Source organism: Heliangelus exortis, chromosome 3 (genome assembly GCF_036169615.1).
Source record: "Heliangelus exortis chromosome 3, bHelExo1.hap1, whole genome shotgun sequence".
NCBI classification, from domain to species: Eukaryota; Metazoa; Chordata; class Aves; order Apodiformes; family Trochilidae; genus Heliangelus; species Heliangelus exortis.
In genome coordinates, this window is record NC_092424.1 from 65,383,020 (window position 1) to 65,404,579 (window position 21,560).

Here is a 21,560-nt window from a genome sequence, read left to right on the forward strand (position 1 = left end):
GGGAGGAGGAGCTGAATGGTTCCTAGAGGTATGTGGTGGCACTAACATGATGTTTTGTCTTCTGTCTGTTGCACAAGTCAATGTGCCAGGTCCCTTTCTTTCACTCAAGAACAAACCTGCTTTTTAAGGAAAAGGCTTGACAGAAGTAATTGATTCTGCAGGTTTGACAGTGACTGCTGTGAAGGACTTGGGGGAGTGGAACTTGGAAGCTGGAGCACTGGTGCTTGCAGATGGAGGCCTTTGTTGCATTGATGAGTTCAATAGTATTAAAGAACATGACAGAACCAGTATCCATGAGGCAATGGAGCAACAAACCATCAGTGTTGCAAAGGCAGGGTAAGTGCCTTCATCTTAACATGAAAAAAAAAAGTAAAATGTTTCTTTTGTAGTTATAGGTTGGAGTGAGGTTTGTAATGCTGATTAAATGTATCTGGTATCTTTATTGTACTTAAAGAATGTAAGTTTTGTTTGCATCAGTATTCTTAAACGAGAGCAGTCAACATTTCAAAGGGCACTGCACTGGACCAAAGGTTGTAAGCGATCAGAAAAAATACATACCCTCTTCACTGTTGTTTTTCAGTCTAACAGTGTAGGCCAGGGCACTTTCCTAAGCAGACTTGATGGTTTTTTTCTTGTTGCTTGCTGTGAGTGTTCAAATAATCATATGTGCAGTGAGAAAATTTGGGATTTTTTTATTGGAACTCAGAAAGCAGGACTTCATTTCTCTAAAACCCAGTAACACTACATGGTTGCAAAATCAGACCGAGACATTTCCAAGCTGCTGAATTTTATGTGTTGGGTATGGCATAAATATAAACTCCTGCTTACTTTTCAGTTCCTCAGTTGCATTTTCAAAGTAGTCTGTGTTCAAATGTGCAGTTTCTCTCCCCTGCCATTTTGATCTTTGAGCTTATATGTCATTCAGTCAGCCATATGGAGCTCTTGTTGAGGCTCAAATAATTTCCTGGCTGGTATTGCTGAAATCTCAGCTGCTCAAAAGGCTCACTCTTTCCACATTCCTCCTTGTAGCCTTTGCATCAGCTCTTGCTCCAGTCGCATCTTTTCAGCTTACCCAATGGTTCATTTCTTTCCTTTATTCTGAGCTCTTCTCTTTATCCTCTTTGGCAGACAGCGGAAAAGTAAAGTCACTCTCACCTGGGATATCCCTACCCTGTGCCAGTAATGCAGGTGGGGACAAAAATTTGGAATCAACCTGGTCCTGTCTGCTCTAGTAAGATAGTGACATTTTTTATCTGGGTTCCATTTTGCAGCTGGTTGGGTTTAGTAGACCCCAAATCACAGTTTGCTAACTTGCACATATAGCCACAGTTGCTTATTTTTAAGGACTATGTGTAATGAGGATTCTTTTGAGAGGTAATTTAGCATAGATAAGTTAAGCACCTGATTAGCTTTAGGTCTTACTTTGGTGCATGGGAGATGAAGTTTTTTACCCATTGCACACAAGCTAATAGAATATCTGTGGTCCTTTCAGTTGCAGAAGAACTTTGGACTTGAGGAAGCAATTACTCAGGCACTGACTAGAAATAGCTCAGTGACAAACCAAAGTTAGAATAGTTCTCCTGCTGCCTTAAGTGAAAGGATTACATTTGGACTACTAGAATAAAAATAATCCCTCCTCACATCTAAAAACACATGCCAGGGTAGCATGAAGGATGAAATGATGTCATTCTTCAGAGAGAAAAGTAGCTATTTCTCTGGAGAAACAGTTCATGTGGCTGCTACCATTTTTGGGGCTCATATTCATAACATCTTCACGTACAGGAATGAAATTTATATTTATATTACATTTGATTTTACTTTCTTAAAATGTGAATTAAGGTAAAATGTTACTTTCCACCACACACACACAAAAAAAAGTGTTGACATACTGTATAAGTCAGAAAAGTAGTATTTATTTCTGATTAGTTACACTAGTTTTCACCATTTAAGGACCTAACTCTATACAGAAATTACTCATGGCAATATTGGTTGGTTATTTTTGTTTTCCTGATCACTGATATTCTATTTGCTATTCCCTGACTGAGAAATGCTGTCTATATAATAGATATTAATACAATAATTATATATATTATTTAGCTCTTACAGTCTTTCAAGGTAAGATGTGATCATTATAGCATAAAAATGTGATGATTTTAAAGGTTTGGAGTAATTTCCCCTACGCAATTTAATGCAACGGTAATTCACTATATTTTTCTCTAGCTTGGTGTGCAAGCTTAATACAAGGACAACTATCCTGGCAGCAACAAACCCAAAAGGCCATTATGACCCTAAGGAGTCTGTCTCTGTCAACATAGCTCTTGGCAGTCCCCTGTTGAGCAGATTTGACCTGGTCTTGGTATTATTAGATACAAAGAATGAGGAATGGGACCGCATAATTTCATCCTTCATATTGCAAAATAAAGGTAAGAGCAATCTTTTTAAATTATAAGGGGTGGCTTTTTTTTTGGGGGGGGTGTTATTTTTTGTTTGTATGATATGGTTTTGGGTTTTGTTTTTTTGTTTTGTTTTGTTTTAATTTCCCCACCTTTCAGTTTAGTTTATTTTTTTTGAGTCTTTCATATTAATTGTGTTTATATTTTTGCTGTGGTGATTTCCTGCAGTGTGGCTGTTTCTCTAGCAGGCATAAGATAGAGATCACTAATTAGTTAATAGAGGTGAGCTGACAGTGTTATACTTTTACTCTAGTAGGCATAAGATAGAGATCACTAATTAGTTAATAGAGGTGAGTTGACAACACTATACTTTTATTGTATGATCTGTGATCATCTGCAAGAGGCCCAGACTGCTCAGTAAGTAGAAAGTTTCCATTTTGTGTCTTTACATTGCTTGATGTACAGTTGCTACACACCATGCAACTGTACATTTTGGTAAGGAGAAACCAGTTCAGACAGAACAAATCTGAGCTGCACGTGCTGCCAAGCTCTAAGAATGAACAATAGCATTCCCTACGTGGAGCTCTGTGCTCTGGAATTAGGGAAGGCAGTGGGATTTCATTTTAATCAGCCCCTTCTCCCTCCATCAACTTCGGGAACACGGCTTTGATCCCCACTAGGGAAGAAGTAGTTAGAGGAAAATTCTTCAGCTATCCTCCTTCTTTTCCCAAAATGCTTCCGTGCAAAAAATGTTCAGAATATGGCAGGTAACTTTTGGCTCCTACAAGGCAGGTAAAATGGCCAGGGGAAGCCCATACATTCACGCAGCATCTTGCACTTCAAGGAGTAGTAGAGCATAGTACTGACTGTACCATCTGGTGGGCAGTGAGTCTGACAGCAGTTCTGCTGAAATTACTGGAGGCTTTGCTGTGGAATTCTATAGGGGAGGGATTGAATGGTGTGTAAAATTCCACACTGGAATTTTACCAAGTCCTTGAGGATGAGTGTACGAACAACCCAGTATGCCCCAGAAATACCGTGATGTGTCTGTTGCAGTCACCTGTCTATTTAAACAGAAGGTGTTAGGAAAAAGCTTGATGTCTGCTGTTACAGAATCACTGACGAGGCAGTTTTTACACAGGTTGCCCAAGCAAATCAGAAAAGCTCTGGAGCATGGAAAAGATGAAAACCTACTTCTGCCTTATAAGAAGTCTACAGCCAAAATTGTCTGATGAGAGCAACTTGATCCTTGCGCGCTACTATCAAATGCAGCGTCAGAGCGACTGCAGAAATGCTGCCAGAACAACCATTCGCTTGTTAGAAAGCTTGATACGCCTTGCAGAAGGTAAGGCAGTCACAGTTGCATTTTTAGGTTAACAATTAACCTTATTCATTAATAAAATTAATAGATTAGGAGTGTAAGTATAGCCAGTAAGAAGAGTAGCAGCTTTTCCATAGAGGTAGGGTTAGGTGATTCCTATATTGTTTTGTCTTTCTAACCTGAAGAGACAGGACTGGAGATTTTGAATGTGGGAAAAGGTGTTACGTTTAGATTATCAAAATCTGTTTTAATTTTGCTATCCTCACGTCCATAATAAAAACTATAACCACTGGAAGAAATCATAGTTGAGAGGAAAACCTCAGAAGTTACATGTTATTATGAAAAGCAGTTTCAGGATTTGCTTTACTTCATTTGAGTCCTGGGTTGCCATCCTATTCAGCCTGTGGAAAGATACCAACTATTTGCTTGTATCCAAAAATTAATATAATGTAAAAAATAATACATTTTTTTTCCTTGAGTATTAAAAAACAAGTCTGCATTTTGCAATAGGATTTCAACATTCCCATCCCTGAATTCAAATAATACTTCATTTATATGGACTAAGCCAAAGGAAACAGTAGGTCTCTGTCTTAACACAATTTTGTTTTATAAAATTATGTATCAAAGATTTTCAGGAGTAATTTAAAATAACGTACTGTATTTTTGTGTAACAATCATAAATAGTCTTTATGCTTTTGTGTGCCAGTCAGCAATGTAGTTCTTCTTCCATCAGCTGTTTCCATTTTGTTCTTCCTTTTGGGGAAAACGTTACTTAAGTGAAAGATAGTCCTAACTTTTAAAGTTTCATAAGTTGTTTCTACATTCAGTCTCTCTTCCATTCTTACACATTCACGTAATTATTTGGGCTTTTAGTAGCATTTTGTTCTTTCAAAGTATTATATAGTTGGTATTTGGCTGCCTTTCTCCTGCTAAGTATTTCCACAGCCAATTAGGAGGAGAACTTCATGTGGTAAATTATTTGTGTTACATACATTTACTAAAATCAGTGGAGTTTTACTGACTTAGGAAAGGAAAGGAAGAAAAAACAAAAACTGTCATGGAGAAGAGCACCTTACATAATATTAAGTCTGTAACCTAGAGCAGTTAGAGGAAATGAAATATTTTCCAATCTGTGATGAAAATAGTATCTAAATTTTCACTTTATGATCATGACACAGGCCTGTATAGAGAGGGATGTTTTATTTCACACTTTTTGTTGCGATATCCAACACTTTACATTTTTAACTCCTGCATTTTGAGCATCCTTATTTAAAGCATCACTGTAACCATAATTTGGAAGCCACAGTACATTCTTTACTAGTAAAAATGAGCCATCAATTGATATTGACACTAAAAGAAAAAAATTATATTGCTATTTACATTAGAACCATATCCAAGTGTTTGAAGAGCTGAAGAAATTTGAAGAAATATCCTGTCCCTTCTTGTACAAAATAATTGCTTTTTGACTTTGGTAATGCTTGATCTCAATGCCCATTTATTTTCTATAGCTCATGCCCGGTTGATGTTTAGGGATACTGTTACTTTGGAAGATGCTGTAACTGTGGTATCCGTGATAGAATCTTCTATGCAGGTAAGGTGTCTTGCAAACATTGCCATTCCTGCAATCCCACATTTAAGGGATTCAGTTTCATGTACATTTATGCCAATAAATAGATTTATGCTTCCCATAAATAGATTTATGCTTCCTTCACATCTTTGGAGCAGGTTCCATGGATTCATGGAAAGTAGGCCATCAGGGACTGTTGCGTGAGACGAATCTCGCCGTGGGCGCGAGCTCGGTTCGCGAACAGAGTCAATCGAGCTAGTGCTGGTTCGGATTAGTATCAGAGAACTGACTTCGATCCGCCTGGCTCTGGAGCCTGCTCCGGAAAACCACACCCTGCCGAACCCGGGCATGCGCACCTGGGCCTGCCCCAACTGGGCACAGGCGGGGCGAGCACTGTCCGGACCCATCACCCGGCAAGTCCTGGCACCTGCTGCCTACATTTCCCCCCCCCCTTTTTTTTTTTTTTTTTTTTTTTTTTTTTTTATGGGGGAAAAGATGACTAATACGCGAAGATTTTAGTTGCGTGGTGCCTCGTTGTTCAGAGCCGGTAGTAGCGCCCCGGGCGTTTTGAGGTTGCCGCGGCAGGGTCGGGACATCATCCTCGTCGTCCGTCAAGGTGGGTGGGTTCCTGTACTGCTGAAAAGCTGGGCGATGTTCGACGTCCTGCTTCTCTATTAGTTGCACGGCCCGAGTGACCTGGTCTTGCAGGGCCGATATCTTGTCTTCCAGCACAGATACTGCCACTGGTTGAGGGGCTGCTTTTTTCTCTGCAGCCTTCCGTGGGGCCGGGGGCGGCGGCGGGGGTAACTCTCCACGGCAGCCGGAGGTGCTGCAAGCCACGGTTTCCGCCCCATCATTTTCCGGTGTTTCGACTTCCGGGCCGATATCCGATAGGAGTTCGGTCACGGTTTGGTGGGGCTTCCCGGACATGCCCTTTATGGCAGGCTTGCCACTGGTCAGCCCCAGACATACTTGCTCATTTTTTCCTTTCTCCAGGGGTGGCGCCGAGGGGGTCGCGGCTGGCGCTCTCTCGGGCTCCTCCCCCTCGAAGGGTGGTGCCGAGGGGGTCGCAGCAGGCATTTCCTTCGGGGGAAATGCCTCGGTCTTTCGTAATGGAGCCGCGGCGGTGGCAATTGCCACTTCTATTTCGGCTTTCATAACAGCTAATAGATTGCAAACGACCCGCCAGGTGTTGTCCGCACCAATAATGTCGCCGTTGGTCTCCTTATAGTGGAGACTTGCCAGCAGATTATACACCTCCCCCCAGAGGTCCCAGGCGGTCTCAGGACCCGGGTAGCGGAGGGGTTCCTGCCTTTCCGCCTGGGCTACAATCTGCTCGGCAACGGCGGTGCCGGTAGGTTTGCTTGCATAGGATCCCATCATCGGTTTTACTGATGTCGATGTCGAAGAGAAGAAAAGGTTTCTCTTACCCGAATCTTTTGGGGTATCGAACGGTCTGTGGAGAAGGGTCACTTTCGGATGAAACGCTCGGGGAGACGGTTTAGACCGAAATTGTTGCCCTGATTCTCCACCAGATGTTGCGTGAGACGAATCTCGCCGTGGGCGCGAGCTCGGTTCGCGAACAGAGTCAATCGAGCTAGTGTTGGTTCGGGTTAGTATCAGAGAACTGACTTCGATCCGCCTGGCTCTGGAGCCTGCTCCGGAAAACCACACCCTGCCGAACCCGGGCATGCGCACCTGGGCCTGCCCCAACTGGGCACAGGCGGGGCGAGCACCGTCCGGGCCCATCACCCGGCAAGTCCTGGCACCTGCTGCCTACAAGGGACCTTGGTAAATAATTTTTAGCCCGTCTTGATTATTTAAATCCTTAAACAGATTACACTGAAAAATCTGGATTGCTGATAAAAGCCTGGTGCCTTTTTTTGTAGACTTTGTGGTATAAGTGAAGTTTTGGCCTACTCTTGACCTTTGGTAATCTGTGTTCTAAAGATCTTTTGAGCCAGAAATTCTGTCTATATTGCTGTATTTAATAACTTCTGATGGGTTTTTCTTACATGCTGTTAATCTTGTCACTTAACTAGGTATGAGAGAACCCAGTATTTTTTTTTTTGCAGCAAAGCTCAAACAGTTGCCAAAACCTACACATTATTTTTCCATTAGATCATTTAAAAATATGTTGGTAGTGAAACTAAAACTTAGACCTTTTAGAAGACTAATTTTACTCTGAGAAATTTTAGAAGTTCAAAATTTTGGTTGTGATACAGTGAAAACTGTGCTTTCCAATTATCACATGCATTTGTGTAATGTTTCTTTGTAAAAAGACATTGAAAAAATGTGGAAGGCTGGACTAGTTTACAGTAACATTATTAAGATGTTGAATGTAAAGAAAAAGGAGCACATCTAGAATTAATGAAAGGAAAGCAAATCTGGTGGATGCTTTGTAAAATGGAAATGTGGAAAGTGGTATAGACACTGTTACTTTAGATAGAATAGTTTAAAGGCAAATAAATCTTTATCATTTGGAGCAGCAAAAATTATCATAAGCACATTATCCAAGTTTTATGCATGGGCATTTTTAGCACTTCTGAAATACATGGATTTGGCTCTGTCAGAAATGGTGTATTCCACTGCACAGCTGACTGGTCTGATCCGAAATGGCATTTCTTATGAATCTTTATAGGTTGATATGAATATATTTAAATTAAAACAATTTTATATAGCACCCATCAGCTCAATGGACCTTGAAGACCTTTACAGGTGTAGATTTGCTCCTTTTTTGGAGGCAAAGCATCTTCAGGATAGATGCAAAAAGTCACATATGGCAGGTAGGTACTTGTGATCTCCGCCATTCTTTCAGTGAGAGTTGAGAGACTAATTGCAGTTTGTGCCATGGATAATCTACTGCACAGTGCTGCAAATGGAATTTGTCTCAAAAATACTACAGGGCCTGACCTCATTAAGTAGCAAAAGATTATTTCTCTCTCTGCTGCAGTTCATCTTGCACTGTTTTGAAGGGCTCAGCTTTTCAATGACAGCACTGAGTCTAAAGTTAAAATAAGAAGCTGTACTAATATACCCAGCTGAAACAGCAGAAGATACCACCTAAGTGTTCATTAACTGTAATTAAACCTGTAATTAACTAGATGGGAATTTGATGGAAGAGTGGTTTTAAGCAATATGGTTTTGGATATAAGAAATCTGAAATAGTAATTTTTTTTTTCATAACAGATCAAAAAGTGGAATGTATGTGTATGATAAATGATAAATGTGTATGGTCACCCATTATCTCACTACCTCATTAGCACAAGTAAATGTAAAATAGTTGTTTTAACTCTGGGTCACTTTTTCAAATTTGTACAGCCCCACCCTCAAGGGCTGCAGTTTGTATAACAAACATCTATGTAATAAAAGTCAGAGAGAAATGTGCCTGAATTAGGACTACAGAAAACTACCTGGGTGTAGTTGGTATGCTTGTCATATTTTCTTCACTCTTCACTTCTTATGAGCAAGTAGGAAAATGTGTTAATTTTTTCCTAGGAAACTGCAAATTTAAGATCTGCTATTTATAGCCAAGCTTCACTTACCTCCTGGAAAGTATAAGTGAATCACTGAAACAGTTTATTTTTGAAGGAAGTAATTAATTTGTTTTGCTTAAAAAATAGAGGTAACATGCAAAAGTTGATTTTCAGAGATTGCTTCCTTTTCTAGAAAAAAAACCCAACAACCAACTTTATGTTATTCAGTTTATGTGTTTCGAGCCTAATTGTCAGTCTGTAGAATGAGGTTGTAAATGGGAAGTACCAGTGTCTTGACAGACTCACTGTCACCTTTCATCTCACCAAACTCTGTCATTAACACTGTCTTTGCAACTTCTGTGCAAACTCATATTCTTGCCAGTATAAAATCAGAGTTCGGGTACTTCTTGTGAGCCCTCTTGGGAAGGAGGACTATCACATATTCATCACCAACCCAGTTAATGGTGGTTTTTTTGTTTGTTTCATCCTCTAATCCACCCGTGTTTTTCTCTTTCCGACTTGGTGAGCATATTCTAATCCCCCTTGGCTTGATCTTTCCTTTGCCTCATTTCCTCTTTGTTAAGATTCTCTCTCCTTCTCTTGGTCATGGTTTTATCCTTCTTTTATTCCTTTCCAATCCCTCTCCTTTTACTCCCTTTTCACATTTTGTCTTCCCATCCATAAGCACTTCTACACCCTTCTTTTCTGCTAACTTTCCCTGTAATACTTTCTTTTTTCTCTCTCTCTTGTAGATCCTTTGCCCTCAGTTCCATAGCATGTAGATTTGTCATACAGCTGCCTTCCTCTTCTCAAAATGATGTCTCAGAGGGGCAGATATTTCAGAGACGTAAGCACCAGCACAGGAATGAAACTCCACTGACATCTTAAATTCAGTCCCATCCCACTTAGAATTTTCCACTTAGAATTGTGATAGCCAAATAAAGCACTGAAAAGCAGTGAGGGCAATATATAATTGTACCCCTTGGGCATATATCTCAAGATATATAATTGTGCATTCCATTTTTTTTTTTTTTTTTTTTGGATCCTTAGGTCACAGGTTAACAGTGCTAAAGCCAAACTATCCTTTGTTAAGAGTTCTGCTCAGTGTTTTATTTATTATCTGCTGTTCTAAAGGTAGAATTCTCAATTCATGTTTTTACGTGGAATTCATCTCCAGTGTATTTGAGTATTTCAGAAATACCATTTCACTTATCTTCACAGAGTCCTTGTGTAGTTCCTGTTTTATGGTCTGAAGCTGAATTATGCACAATCCAAAGAAATTTTCCACTGGAGCATACCCCTTGAGATGTGCTTAGGGCCTCAGTTTCAGAGGATCACAGAGTAATCACAAAATGGTAGTGGTTGGATGGGGCCCCCAGAGACCATCTAGTTCTGCTCCCCTGTTAAAGCAAGTTCACCTAGAACAGATTGCACAGGATTGCATTCAGGAAGGTCTTGAATATCTCCAGAGAGGGAGACTCTACGCCCTCTCTGGGTGGCCTGTCCCAGTGTTTTGTCACCCTCAAAGTAAAGAAGCTGTTCCTCATAATTCAGATGGAACTTCTTATGTTCCAGTTTGTTCCTCTTGCCTCTAGTCCAGTTGGTAGACTCCACTGAAAAGACTCTGGCCCCATCCTCTTTACATCTGCTCTTTAGATATTTAGAAGCATTGATAAGGTCCCCTCTCAGACTTTTCCAGGCTAAACAGACCTAGGTCTCCCAGCCTTTCCTCAGAAGAGAGCTGCTCCAGTCCCCCAGTGATCCTCATTAGCCCTCTGCTGGACTCTCAAGTAGTTCCTTGTCTATCTTGAACTGGACACTGAACTCCAGATGCAGCCTCACTGGGGCAGAGTAAAGGTGTAGGGTAACTTCCCTTGGCCTGCTGGCTGCACTCGTCTTACTGCACCCCAAGATTCCATGAGCCTTTTTGGACACAGGGGCATATTGCTGCTGGCTCATGGTTAACTTTTCCACCAGGACTCCCAGGTCCTTCTCTGCAGACCTGCTTTCCAGCAGGTCAGCCCCTCACCTGTACTAGTGCATGGGGTTGTTCCTCCCTAGGTGCAGGACCCTACATTTACCTCTGTTGAACTTTGTTATGTTCCTCTCCAGCCAACACTCCAACCAGTCCAGGTCTCACTGAATGGCAGCACAGCCTTTTGGTGTATCAGCCACTTCTTTCAGTTTTGTATTCTCAGCAAGCTTGCTCTGTGGACACTCTGTGCCCTCAACCAGGTCATGGATGAGTACGTTGAAAGAGACTGGACCCAGCACTGACCCCTGGGCTACACTGCTGCCTACAGGCCCCCAGTTAGACTCTGTGCTGCCAGTCACATCCCTCTGAGCTCTGCCAGTCAGCCAGTTCTCAGTCCACCTCACTGTCCACTCATTTAATCGCCACTTCAATAAGCTTACCTTTGAGGGTGTTATAGGAGACTATGTCAAAAGCCTTCCTGAAGCTGAGCTAGACAATGTCTACTGCTCTCCTGTAGAGGAATGGCTTGAAAGGCAGGGGCATGCTGTGTTGCAGCATGCTTGTACGCACAACCCCATGCTTGAGCCCGATCAGAGTGACAAGGACACCGTGTCCTTGACACTGGATTAAGAGGCACGAAGTGAAAAACAAGCAAGAGTGGATGCTATGTAGGACATTGCTAACCACTAGGAGGGAGGCACGAGCCTGTGCTAAGCTCGTGGCTCCCACCCCTGCACCAATAGGATGCGCTTTTACTGTGCATGAACAGCATTGGGTGACCAATAGTAGGGGGCGTGGACAGCTGAAACAGTATATAAACCAAACTTGTGTGCAATAAAGTTGAAGCATTGACCATACCTCTATGAGGACTCATCTTTGACTTCGTGCCGAACCCCTAAGGTTGCCCTTCGCTCTCCCATCACCTACTCAGCCAGTCATGTTAATATAGAAGGCTATCAGGTTGGTTAAGCATGATTTCCACTTTGTGAATCCATGTTGACTACTTCTGATTACTTTCTTTTCCTCCACATGCTTAGAGATGACATCCAGAATGATCTGTCCCATCACCTTTCCAGGGACAGAGGTGAGGATGATGGGCCTGTAGTTTCCTGGGTACTCCTGCTTGCCCTCTCTGAAGACTGGGATGACATTGCCATTTCTCCAGTGGCAGCACTGGTAGCGCATTTGCTTCTGACTGCAGTTTTCTTCTGTGCACATACCACATCAGGATCCCAGTTACAGATTTATTGCCTTTCAAAACCGTTGCTTAACTGGTTCATTAGGAATCACAAAATCTGGAATTCAGTGTCAGAGATAGGATCTTGCTCTTTGTCTCATTTAACTGTTCTAACCAAGAGACTAGACTTCCCTATCTACCATCCCTGCCTCACTAACTATGAAACTTCAGTCCTTGAAACAGACACGGCAGAGAGCTTCTGCAGACTATTGCTTCTGTGTGGTGCAGACTATCATGCCCCTGATAGTGATATGCAAAAAAACCCCCCAAGTGATAACTTCAATGGGATGCATTAATGGTTGCAGAAACAGCCTTTGGTTTAGCACTGTGTGGTTTCAGAGTGTTTTAGTTAGCCACCAGCATGATGATTTGTCAATGTAAATTTTTATTTTAATACGAAGTTTAAAAATTTCCAAATGGAAGAACCAGAAGTTGCTACAAATGAGAACATGTGGTCCATGCCATATGTAGCAATTTCAGGTTCTAGAGACCCCACTAACTTTGGTAAGTGCTAAGGAATCTGTGCCAAAAGAGGGGCTTTTGGTGTAGATTTTTTTTTTTTTTTTTTCAAAAGAGCAATTAACTACAAAGCTGTTCTAGATTATTTGTTGTGGAACAAATCACTTTGTGCAGATGCTCTGTTCCAAATAAAAATTACTTCTTTTTCAAAATGCATAGCAATATTGTCCCAGATTAAATTAACTTGCTCTCTGGAAGTATTCCTGAATAGTTAATTACTCTTAAAGAGCTATTCAGAAGTAGTTTTGCTGGTCAATTTCCCCTGTGTTGACAAGCCTGAATACCTAGGTCTTTCCATTTAAATAATTAGCAAAGCTAAAGAAAACTTCTAGCAGTCAGAACTTCATTAATAAAAGTTGCTCACATGGGCAAAGTGATTCTTACAAGGTATTTGGAAAACTACTTTAATCCTAATTTCCATTTTTAGTCATGATGTTCTCAGGCCTTAGGTGGACTTTCAGTTATTTATATAAATAAAAATAAACCAGTATTGGTGGACTGCAGGTCTGATCATACACTTTTTATATGTTTGTGAGCAACTCTGCCTGTACAAGCAGACCTAGTAGGATTATTTGTGCGACTACAATCACTTGGTAAATATTTGCTACATTATACTTTAAAATATCTTAGGGGAAAAGTTGTTTAAAATGGTTTTTGTTGTTTGAATTCTATGCTGAATAATAAATAAAGCTTCCCTTTTTCTCTTTCTCTTTGGTGACCTAGGGGGGTGCACTCCTGGGAGGCATCAATGCCTTACACACCTCATTCCCTGAAAATCCAATGGCACAGTACCGAACACAGTGTCAACTCATACTGGAACGACTGGAGCTGCAAGATCTTCTGCACAAAGAGCTACAAAGACTTGACAGGTAATAATATGACAGAGTAACAAAATAATTCAATAGCCAAAAAAAAAAAAGAAAAAAAAAATTTGACAGTAATAATCTGGAGAGGGTCTAAAAATACACTCTGACATTGGGAAAGGACTTGGCCTTTAGAGGACATGGATAAGCAGAGGGATTGTTTTAGAGTATCACTGAGATCATCACAAGATCATTTCTTTCTCTGGGTTAGGGAATTTACAAAGAATTTAGGAACATTTTTATCAGTTCCTAAATTATATCTTAATTCTATGCTCAGTTTAATTTCAGCAGAGCTTCTTAAGATCAAAATGCTATATTCTGTAGCTGAGCAAATAATTTTATATAAACTTTTGTTACTTGCTTGGTAAGATGCCACCTTCTTTGTTGGGCTTGTCATGATCCTTCCCTTTGGGTTAATGGAAAAGAACATCCTGAAACTAAGTTCTCTTCTTTTGGGTGATTTTTCTATTTTATATATTAAAATTTTTACTGCCTCTTCTCTAGTTTTCAACTCTCTGTAATGATCTTTGAAAAGTGTGTTTGCTTTTATTAATAGAAAGCTTCTAGTGTACTGAGGCTGAGAGGAAAACACTAGAACTGAAAGGAAACAAAATACAAAAAAACCCAAAAAACAAAAAACAACAATTTGTTTCCTGAAATTACATTTGGCTCTAAAGAAACTTGTACTTCCTTATTGTTAGAAGTTAAATGTTACTGAGTCTTATGGGATAAAAATATCTGAGAAAATACACTTTTTTCCTTAAATGTTTTTCAGACTTATTTTGCAACTCATAGTAAAGACATCTTAAATAATCACAGAGGCAATAAATGCAGATGTCCAATAGATACAAACCAGCTAGTTTTAAAACATTGGTGTTCATAAGAAATCATAGAAACACAGAAATGGGTGGGAGATAAAATACAAAGACAGTATCAGGTCTCCCACCTGCCTGGCAGGGGCTTGTGTTATCTGCTCCAAAAGAAGAAGATTTTCCATTCCCATCAACTTGCCTATTCCATTAGTGCTCCATCCTAATGCTATAAAGGTTTACTCAATATCCCACTGCTATGCTGTGAATTTAGCTGATTTCTTAAGCAGCTTAGAGAATACTAAATGAATGTCCTCTTTAAAACATCCTGTTCTGCATTAGACTTGTCCCATGCATTCCACCTAAACAATAATTCAGTAAGACAAACATGTACATCTCAGTCTTTCTTGATAAGTCAGATAATTACTGCTATATTCTGTCAACATTTTAAGAATAAGCATAGCAGCAAATAATTATATTAATGTTTCTAAAACATAATGTGGCTGCTCTTCATTCATGGTTAGGATTACTCATTAGCAAAATGTAGAATACTGTCTCTCTTGGAAAATACATGTTTAGGTATAATGGAGTATCAACTATACTGGGACTCAAGGGACCTCTCATTCTAGCACCTCACTTGTTTTGGAGGCTTCTGAGAATAGTCAAAGAGAGTGGTAGTTAATTTTTATAGGTGATCTGAGATGCTTCATTCTACTACTGTGTGGAATTTTTGACATGTTGAGTCCATAATGATTGTGAGAGAAAACCACTAGCAACCATTATTCCAAATAGTACCCGCATTTTACATTCTGGTAACTTATTTGAAGCTTTGCCTTGCTTAGGATAAAACCTAATAATATTCCTGCTCTACAAGATAATACAGAATATGTAAACCATAAGAGACCCTAGCAATGGCTGTAAATTGTTTGGGTGGTGGGGGTTTTTTTGTTTGTTTGTTTGATTTCCAAAGGAAAGGAAGTTTAGCTCATTGCTTTCTTTGTTCATTTGCCTATATTTTATTTGGGACACTAAAATCAGCCACTTAGAGTAAGTAGAAGGTGCTGAAAGATCACAGACTGCAATACCAGCTTTCAGAACTGTATGTGCAAATTAAAAATGCACTTTTTGTGACCTACGTATTTGTAGCTTTTCACCATTCATACACAGCAACCATCACTCATTCAATATATAAAGAAAAAAATTTAGATAAGTTACTATTACTTAATTTTTTTTTTCATCCCTTAGATTACAGAAGGAGAATTCATGCCAGCTGCTTCCTGAAGAGACAGGTTTCGATCCTACTGGAGGATGCTTGAACAAGGATACATTTGGGCAGTCAAAGCAAATGTGTCCATCAGAACCTCCAGATCCACAAGAGAATAACTCTGGGACACAACCTTCTTTGCCTGAAGGCAGCTCTGGAGGGGATATACATCTAGAACCTGTATGCAACCCAGCACATGGTAGTAGCAAACATACAAAACACTTGATTGAACATGATGATGACAGCCTGGCATGGTTTGATGGCCTGGAAGGGGGCAACACTGCTGCTGAAGAAACTTTTCAGAAAAAGTCTCCATTGCCCAAGATATCTCCAGATAACTTGGCTTCAAAAACACTGTGTGAGACATCCCATTCTGAAGAAGGAAGTGCTTCAGTACCAAGGAAGGGAAATGGAATGAGAGAATCACTGGCAACGGTGGATCTGCATTCACCTTTGGAACAGGACAAGATTTCCAAGAGAAGCAGGAAAAGGACTGAAGAACGCACATGTTCTTCCTCAGAAGCAAATATTCAGGACCCAGTGTCACCAAATGGTAGCGTGCAGGATTCGGTTATTACACAGAGGGTTTCTAGAAGCTGCCAGAGACTGCACAGGGAGAGATCCCATGGATTCTTTACAAGTACACAAAACCCTGAGGCAAATGCCCTTCCTCCAGTAATACCTGCATCTGCTCTGTCAGATCTTTCAAGTGATGCAGATTCTGTGCTAGGGGAGGAAAAGAACGTATCTGTAGCAGCACAAATTTCCTTGAGAAAACGAAGTAAAAGTCAAGTAGTGAGGGAAATAAAGGTAGTGAATTCCCATGAGCCAGAAATCCTTGACAGTGAAAGTCCTCCAGCAGCTAAACTAGCTAAATTTTCTTTCAGACCAAGGACAAAACTTGACCATTCTTCAGAGAAGACAAATGAAGAATTTTCTCTTTTTCAGAGTGAAACTATTTTTAAACCTGGAGAGCAGCTCCAGGGAGAGCAGCTGCCAGAAGAATGCTTCCCCCCTGAGAAATCCAAGATGACATTGACTCACTTAGGAAAAAGCAGTTTGGAAAAGCGATCAATTTCTAATAAAAGAAAAGAAGAGCAGCGGAGTCTGGCCTTAGGCAAAGAGATCAGAGGAAGTGCAGCAATAACCTCTGATGTCAGTTTTGATGCTGGGTCATCACCCACTGAAAAGAAAAGGGAGGGAGAGGAGAAGCTTGGTGGTCCAAGCACAGGAAAGGTGCGCTCCAGCACGTTAGCCAAGCTGTCAACATTCTCCTTTGTATCACGTCCTGAGTCAAAATTGCAAACCTCACCTACCATTAAGGTTGACACTAGCAATGAAAGCCCTAGCCCATTGCTGAAGGTGCATGTGAGCAATCCTAGCAGAAGAAAGAGTTTTGCATTGGGAAATGCTACTACAGTCAGTGTGGTCGCACAGAAATCTCTCTTCTCAATAGCAGAGCTAGATGATGCTGCGTTAGATTTTGATTGGGATGAAGAGGTTAAGAAAAATCCAATCACGTAACATATATTATCCAACTCAGCCTACAGTTCTTGCAGTTACCCATCCTTCTATCAGTGGTATCCATAGTTTACAAAGCATTAAAAATAATCATTCTGGAACTCCATTAATACCAGTAAACATACTTTCTTTAAGGGCTGTATACTTTACGTCAGCTAAGGAACTGCAGGTACTGCAGCCCTGATGTAGCTTTTATTTTTCTAAACTCTTCCCCAAACTACTTAAATTGGATGACTGTTTTGATCAACGTGATGTAACTTGAAGAAGGGTGTGCTTATGTTCATACATCCATAGTATAGTGAGACTTGCAGAGCAGCAGGTTCAACTGACTGTTGTTTCTTTTCTAAATTGACTCCTTTATTTCATGTAACAGATAGAACTATACATTATTCAGATTGTCCTTCCACATGACTGTACCAGAGAAATGATGATGCTAAAGCTATGTCATTATATTTTGTTCACCGATATAAGCTGTTTGTCTCAGTGCAGTTAGCAATATTCTGATTTATCATGCTGTGGTATTTCCATATTATCAGTATCATGACAATTTTGCTTCATCTGTGGTTACTGTGCTCCTTATAATGCAACTGATGTTAAAGACATGGCTAAAGAGCTTTTTGTTTATGTTTTTATTTTATTTGTTTAATTTCAGCTTTAAATACACTGGTTGAGATACCTGTGTCTGTATTCTGGGTCACTTTATCAAAACACAACTCTGTGATAAACATACAGTTCTTCACTACAGAGAGAACAGATTTCAGGTGATTAAATGGGAGTCTTCAGTAACCAGGGTAACTTTCATATAGGCATTAAACCCTGGTATATAAGATAGACTTTGAAGAGCTACTCTAGGGTAGATTGGCTCTGACTTGGATAATGTTTACTTCTTTATTTTAACTGTAGTTAGAGTTTTATCACATCTGATGTGCAGTTCATCTTCTGGAGCATGGTGCATCCTATGTCATTCATTTGTCTAATGGGAAATTAATCTCCTTCTGCATTACATGTTTACAGAGAAAGGTAAGCCTTAAATTTCTTAGAGTGACTTGCCTGGTACATTTCATCTGTGTTTGAATTCTCCATAGAATATAATTGTTATTACCTGCAAGGTAAACAGAGAGTGGAGTGGTTGCTTACAGCACAGTTAATCCTTTGAAAGGATTACTAGCACAAAGAAAATCTGATTCTCTCTTGATTTCCTTAAATTTAGAACTAACTCCCTTGAAATCGAGCGAGTTAAAATACTGTAAAATTTCAGAGAATGAGGGAGTGTGAGGCCCAAGTACTTCGTTGTGTTCCAGTGAAATCATGACAACAAATCGTGACAGTGGCTTCCTGTTAAGAATTTGGGAGAATGACAGAAACATTACTGTTCAGACTGTTGGTGTGGTTGTTCCTCCATTGGATATATGACATCAGTCATAAAAAGTGGAATTTACCTGTCTCCCTCACAGAGCAACCCCTTCCTGTTCCCCCTCACAAAGAGGAACCTCCCTTATGCCAGAATGAGGATGGCCTGTAGTTGTGATCCCACTGACCATAAAAATCATCCGTTTCCCACAGGATGCTGTGTTTACACTGAGACGGCAGAAGGATCGAGAATCATTGAGCTTTTAACACTTATGGTGCTCTTCTTCCTTGAGTTTTAAGAGCCTGGCTAGAGGCATGAGTTTTCATCACCATGGGAGCTGCATCGTACCCTTGCACAGTGGTCTCATTTACAATCAAAAATCATCCTTACTAACTGGTTGATGTTACTAGCTGGCAAGTGCAAAGCCAGAACATCGCTGTCAGCTCCCCACAGTCAAGCATCACAAGCTGCAGGCAGTCGTGTTTCAGGAAAGAAGAATTGCCAGGTAATGCAGACACTATCTTCCTGACTGCTGAAATGTGCAAAGTTACATGAAGCAAGGGAATGCCCAGTTAGCAACAACTCTGAGAACACTCTTGGTGTCCAAAACCTGTGTATAAGTCATTGCATCTGAGTAAACAGTAGTTGAACCAAGTTTTATTTTTCATAAATGAAAAATGTTTCCTTTGATCTAGTAAAATTCAGCCTAGAGTACGGAGGCACTGTATTTCCCACAGCTTTTGGAGTCATACAGTCCTAATCACATTTGTGGTCCAGTTCAGGAGTTTGGTTGATAGAATACCAGTAGATCTCTTTTTTTGTTACTATTAATCTGTCTTGAGTTCAAACCTGCAGTTTAACTTTGTTAAAGGATTTGTTCCTTTGAAGCACAGTTAGTGGAGCCACGAACAAGCTGGCAACTTGCTGAAGACTGGATCTCCTGCAGTAGTCTGCCTGATGTGCCTGGTGGACTCGACCACTTCGATCTACTGCTGGACCCTTGGGATACACCCTTTCATTGCCTTAGAACTGTAAAATTAAGCAAGGTATGTGTACTGAGATGTCTGAACTTGGAGGAGGCAAAACGCCTGAGCTCTTCAGCAAGCTTCCTGAAATTCCCCAACAGCAAAAGGAAAGTTGCAGCAGCTTCCATTACAGCATGCTGAGAAAGCCCCCAGTGCTTAGCAGAGAACAAAAAGAAGGGTAAAGATACACTGCAGCATTGAATTCCTGCTAATGTGGGCAAATCAGCTCATTTAAACCAAGGTTTTCACTAGCGAGTGCTCTCTGTACATTCTTTAGTGGGCACCATTTGCAAGGCCTGATTGTAAGGCCTGTGGATGTCCTGAGTACTTAACAACAGAAACTTAAATCAATGAGACACGTAAGGTGCAGTGTCATTGTCATTCTGCTCTTCTGTCTTCCTCTCTCATTGGTTGTGAAATGGCCCCTTCAGGAATAGACAGTGAGTGGTCTCACTTAAGATACCCTGTGTACCATGACCAAAGAAAACAGGAAACTGGCACAGGTTTATTCTCCTTGTTGAATGACATCTGAGAACTTAAGACTTTTGCCATTTTAGAACCTGTCTTTACTAGATTGCAAGTCAACTGTTCATCCCTCAGAACAGTATCTTTGAGCACATCAGGACCGATTTGATGATGCACAAGAGACTTTGCAAGACTAGTGAGGACATTTCAGTTGTCCACAGTTATGCAGCTCTGAAAAGAGCATGGCAGGGTTGCTGTTTACAATCATACATATTAGAGGTATCCAAACACATCCTTTAGAATTTAGGCAGAATTAATTTTCTCATTCTATGTAGTGTCTTAATAATTCCTGAGCGCTAATCTATTAGATAGTATGTCAGTAAAAAGAAAGTTGTCTCTTCAGATTCCCCAGATTAGAAGTAGTCAGTTTTTTACTTTATGAAATGGAGCTATGCTTTCTTGAGCAGAGGTTTTTCAGGTCTGAGGGGTCTGCTTCTCCCTTTGGTACAATGTAAGAAATGGAATGAAAGCCATAAGAAATCAAGAAAAGATACTACAAACTGTTCATTCTGAGGTCACTCTGCCTGGAAAGCTACTTGGGCAGTTTTGTTTCCCAATTACAGCCAAAGAAGAGAGGGCACAAGGATATTTTGTTCAGCTTGCAGAAAGGTCCATCTATCTATATGAGCAGAAAAAAAGCACTGTTGTATTTTCAAACTCCATTCTGCAAAGAGATCCAATTCATCTGGTGGGTGATGGGTAAGTAACCAAAGAACAAATTTGGAAGAAAGATGCTGCTGAAATCTTTCTCTTTCAGGCCATTTGAAATATTACTGGTGTGTTACTGCTTCTGATTCATAGCACAAATTGCAAGTGTTCAGGGTAAATGAGAAGCACACAGAAATAAGAAAATTGTACCTGCTGCTGATTTACTCCACCCTCATCCTTGCCATTGCTATAGAACCCATTTATTAATGCCTTGACAGGGAACATGACTAGCTTCTTTCCCTTCCCTTTTTAAACCAGCTTCCCCCATGAGCAAACATGTGGGGGCTTTTAGTGCTACAATAGCCCAGTCATGAGAAGATTTAATCCATTATGGCAGCAACAGTCTGCTGGGCAGATAATTTCTTGGAGTGCTTTGGGAAGTCAGTGGGCAGATGAGTCACTTCCTGCCAGCCTGTCCAGGAAATGCCATTATCTCCTCCATGTAATAACACTTGCTTCCCTGAATTTATGATCCTAGAAAATAAAAACATGTCAAATGTGTCTTCTCTGGGTTATTATATAGATATATACCAAACCAATTATTACTGTTGAATAATATAGTGTTTTATTAAGCTATGCTTTATGAGTCTGGTTCATTAAAGGTGAATATGTATGTTGCTGTCTTAAAACCTAGTTGAACCAAACCTTAGAATTCACTGGTTCTAGCAATCTGTTGATCAGTCTTCATTTGTGATCAGGAGTGGAATGCTGTTGTTAGATATTCTGTGGCCAGACTCCAGTGCCTTGGTTGAATGCAGGTTACATCACGTCAGCGTGGGACAAGATCACAGTTTCACTGGCAGCTCTTGCATAGTAGTGTTCTCCTGCATGGTCCATGCAGACGTGCTGATGAGTCAAAGGGAATCGGAAAGCAAAAAACCCAAAAATGTAATTATATTTTTATATCGTTTAATTATATTTTGGTGTAAAAAAAGTACTTATTCTTCATTCGTTCAATCCTCCTGCATGGCACTTTTGCTGGGAAAAGAACAGGCTTGGCTGAAAT

The 21,560-nt window shown here is 40.4% G+C and overlaps 1 protein-coding gene across 3 annotated transcripts in view; it reads left to right on the plus strand.

Annotated features, from left to right (window-relative positions):
• MCM9 (minichromosome maintenance 9 homologous recombination repair factor) overlaps nt 1-17,620 on the plus strand; it is a 50,567-nt gene extending 32,947 nt beyond the window's left edge. For 2 of the 3 annotated variants that reach the window (XM_071741066.1, XM_071741064.1), the window contains exons 8-13: nt 162-336; nt 2,221-2,423; nt 3,535-3,738; nt 5,223-5,305; nt 13,212-13,357; nt 15,406-17,620. In XM_071741066.1, the coding sequence (XP_071597167.1) occupies nt 162-336; nt 2,221-2,423; nt 3,535-3,738; nt 5,223-5,305; nt 13,212-13,357; nt 15,406-16,948 (2,354 nt within the window). In that variant the 3' untranslated portion in view covers nt 16,949-17,620. Of the gene's footprint in view, nt 1-161; nt 337-2,220; nt 2,424-3,534; nt 3,739-5,222; nt 5,306-9,509; nt 9,712-13,211; nt 13,358-15,405 lie in introns of those variants that run through there. The other variant, XM_071741067.1, reaches the window with a different exon arrangement.
• The last annotated feature ends 3,940 nt before the right edge of the window (nt 17,621-21,560 follow it).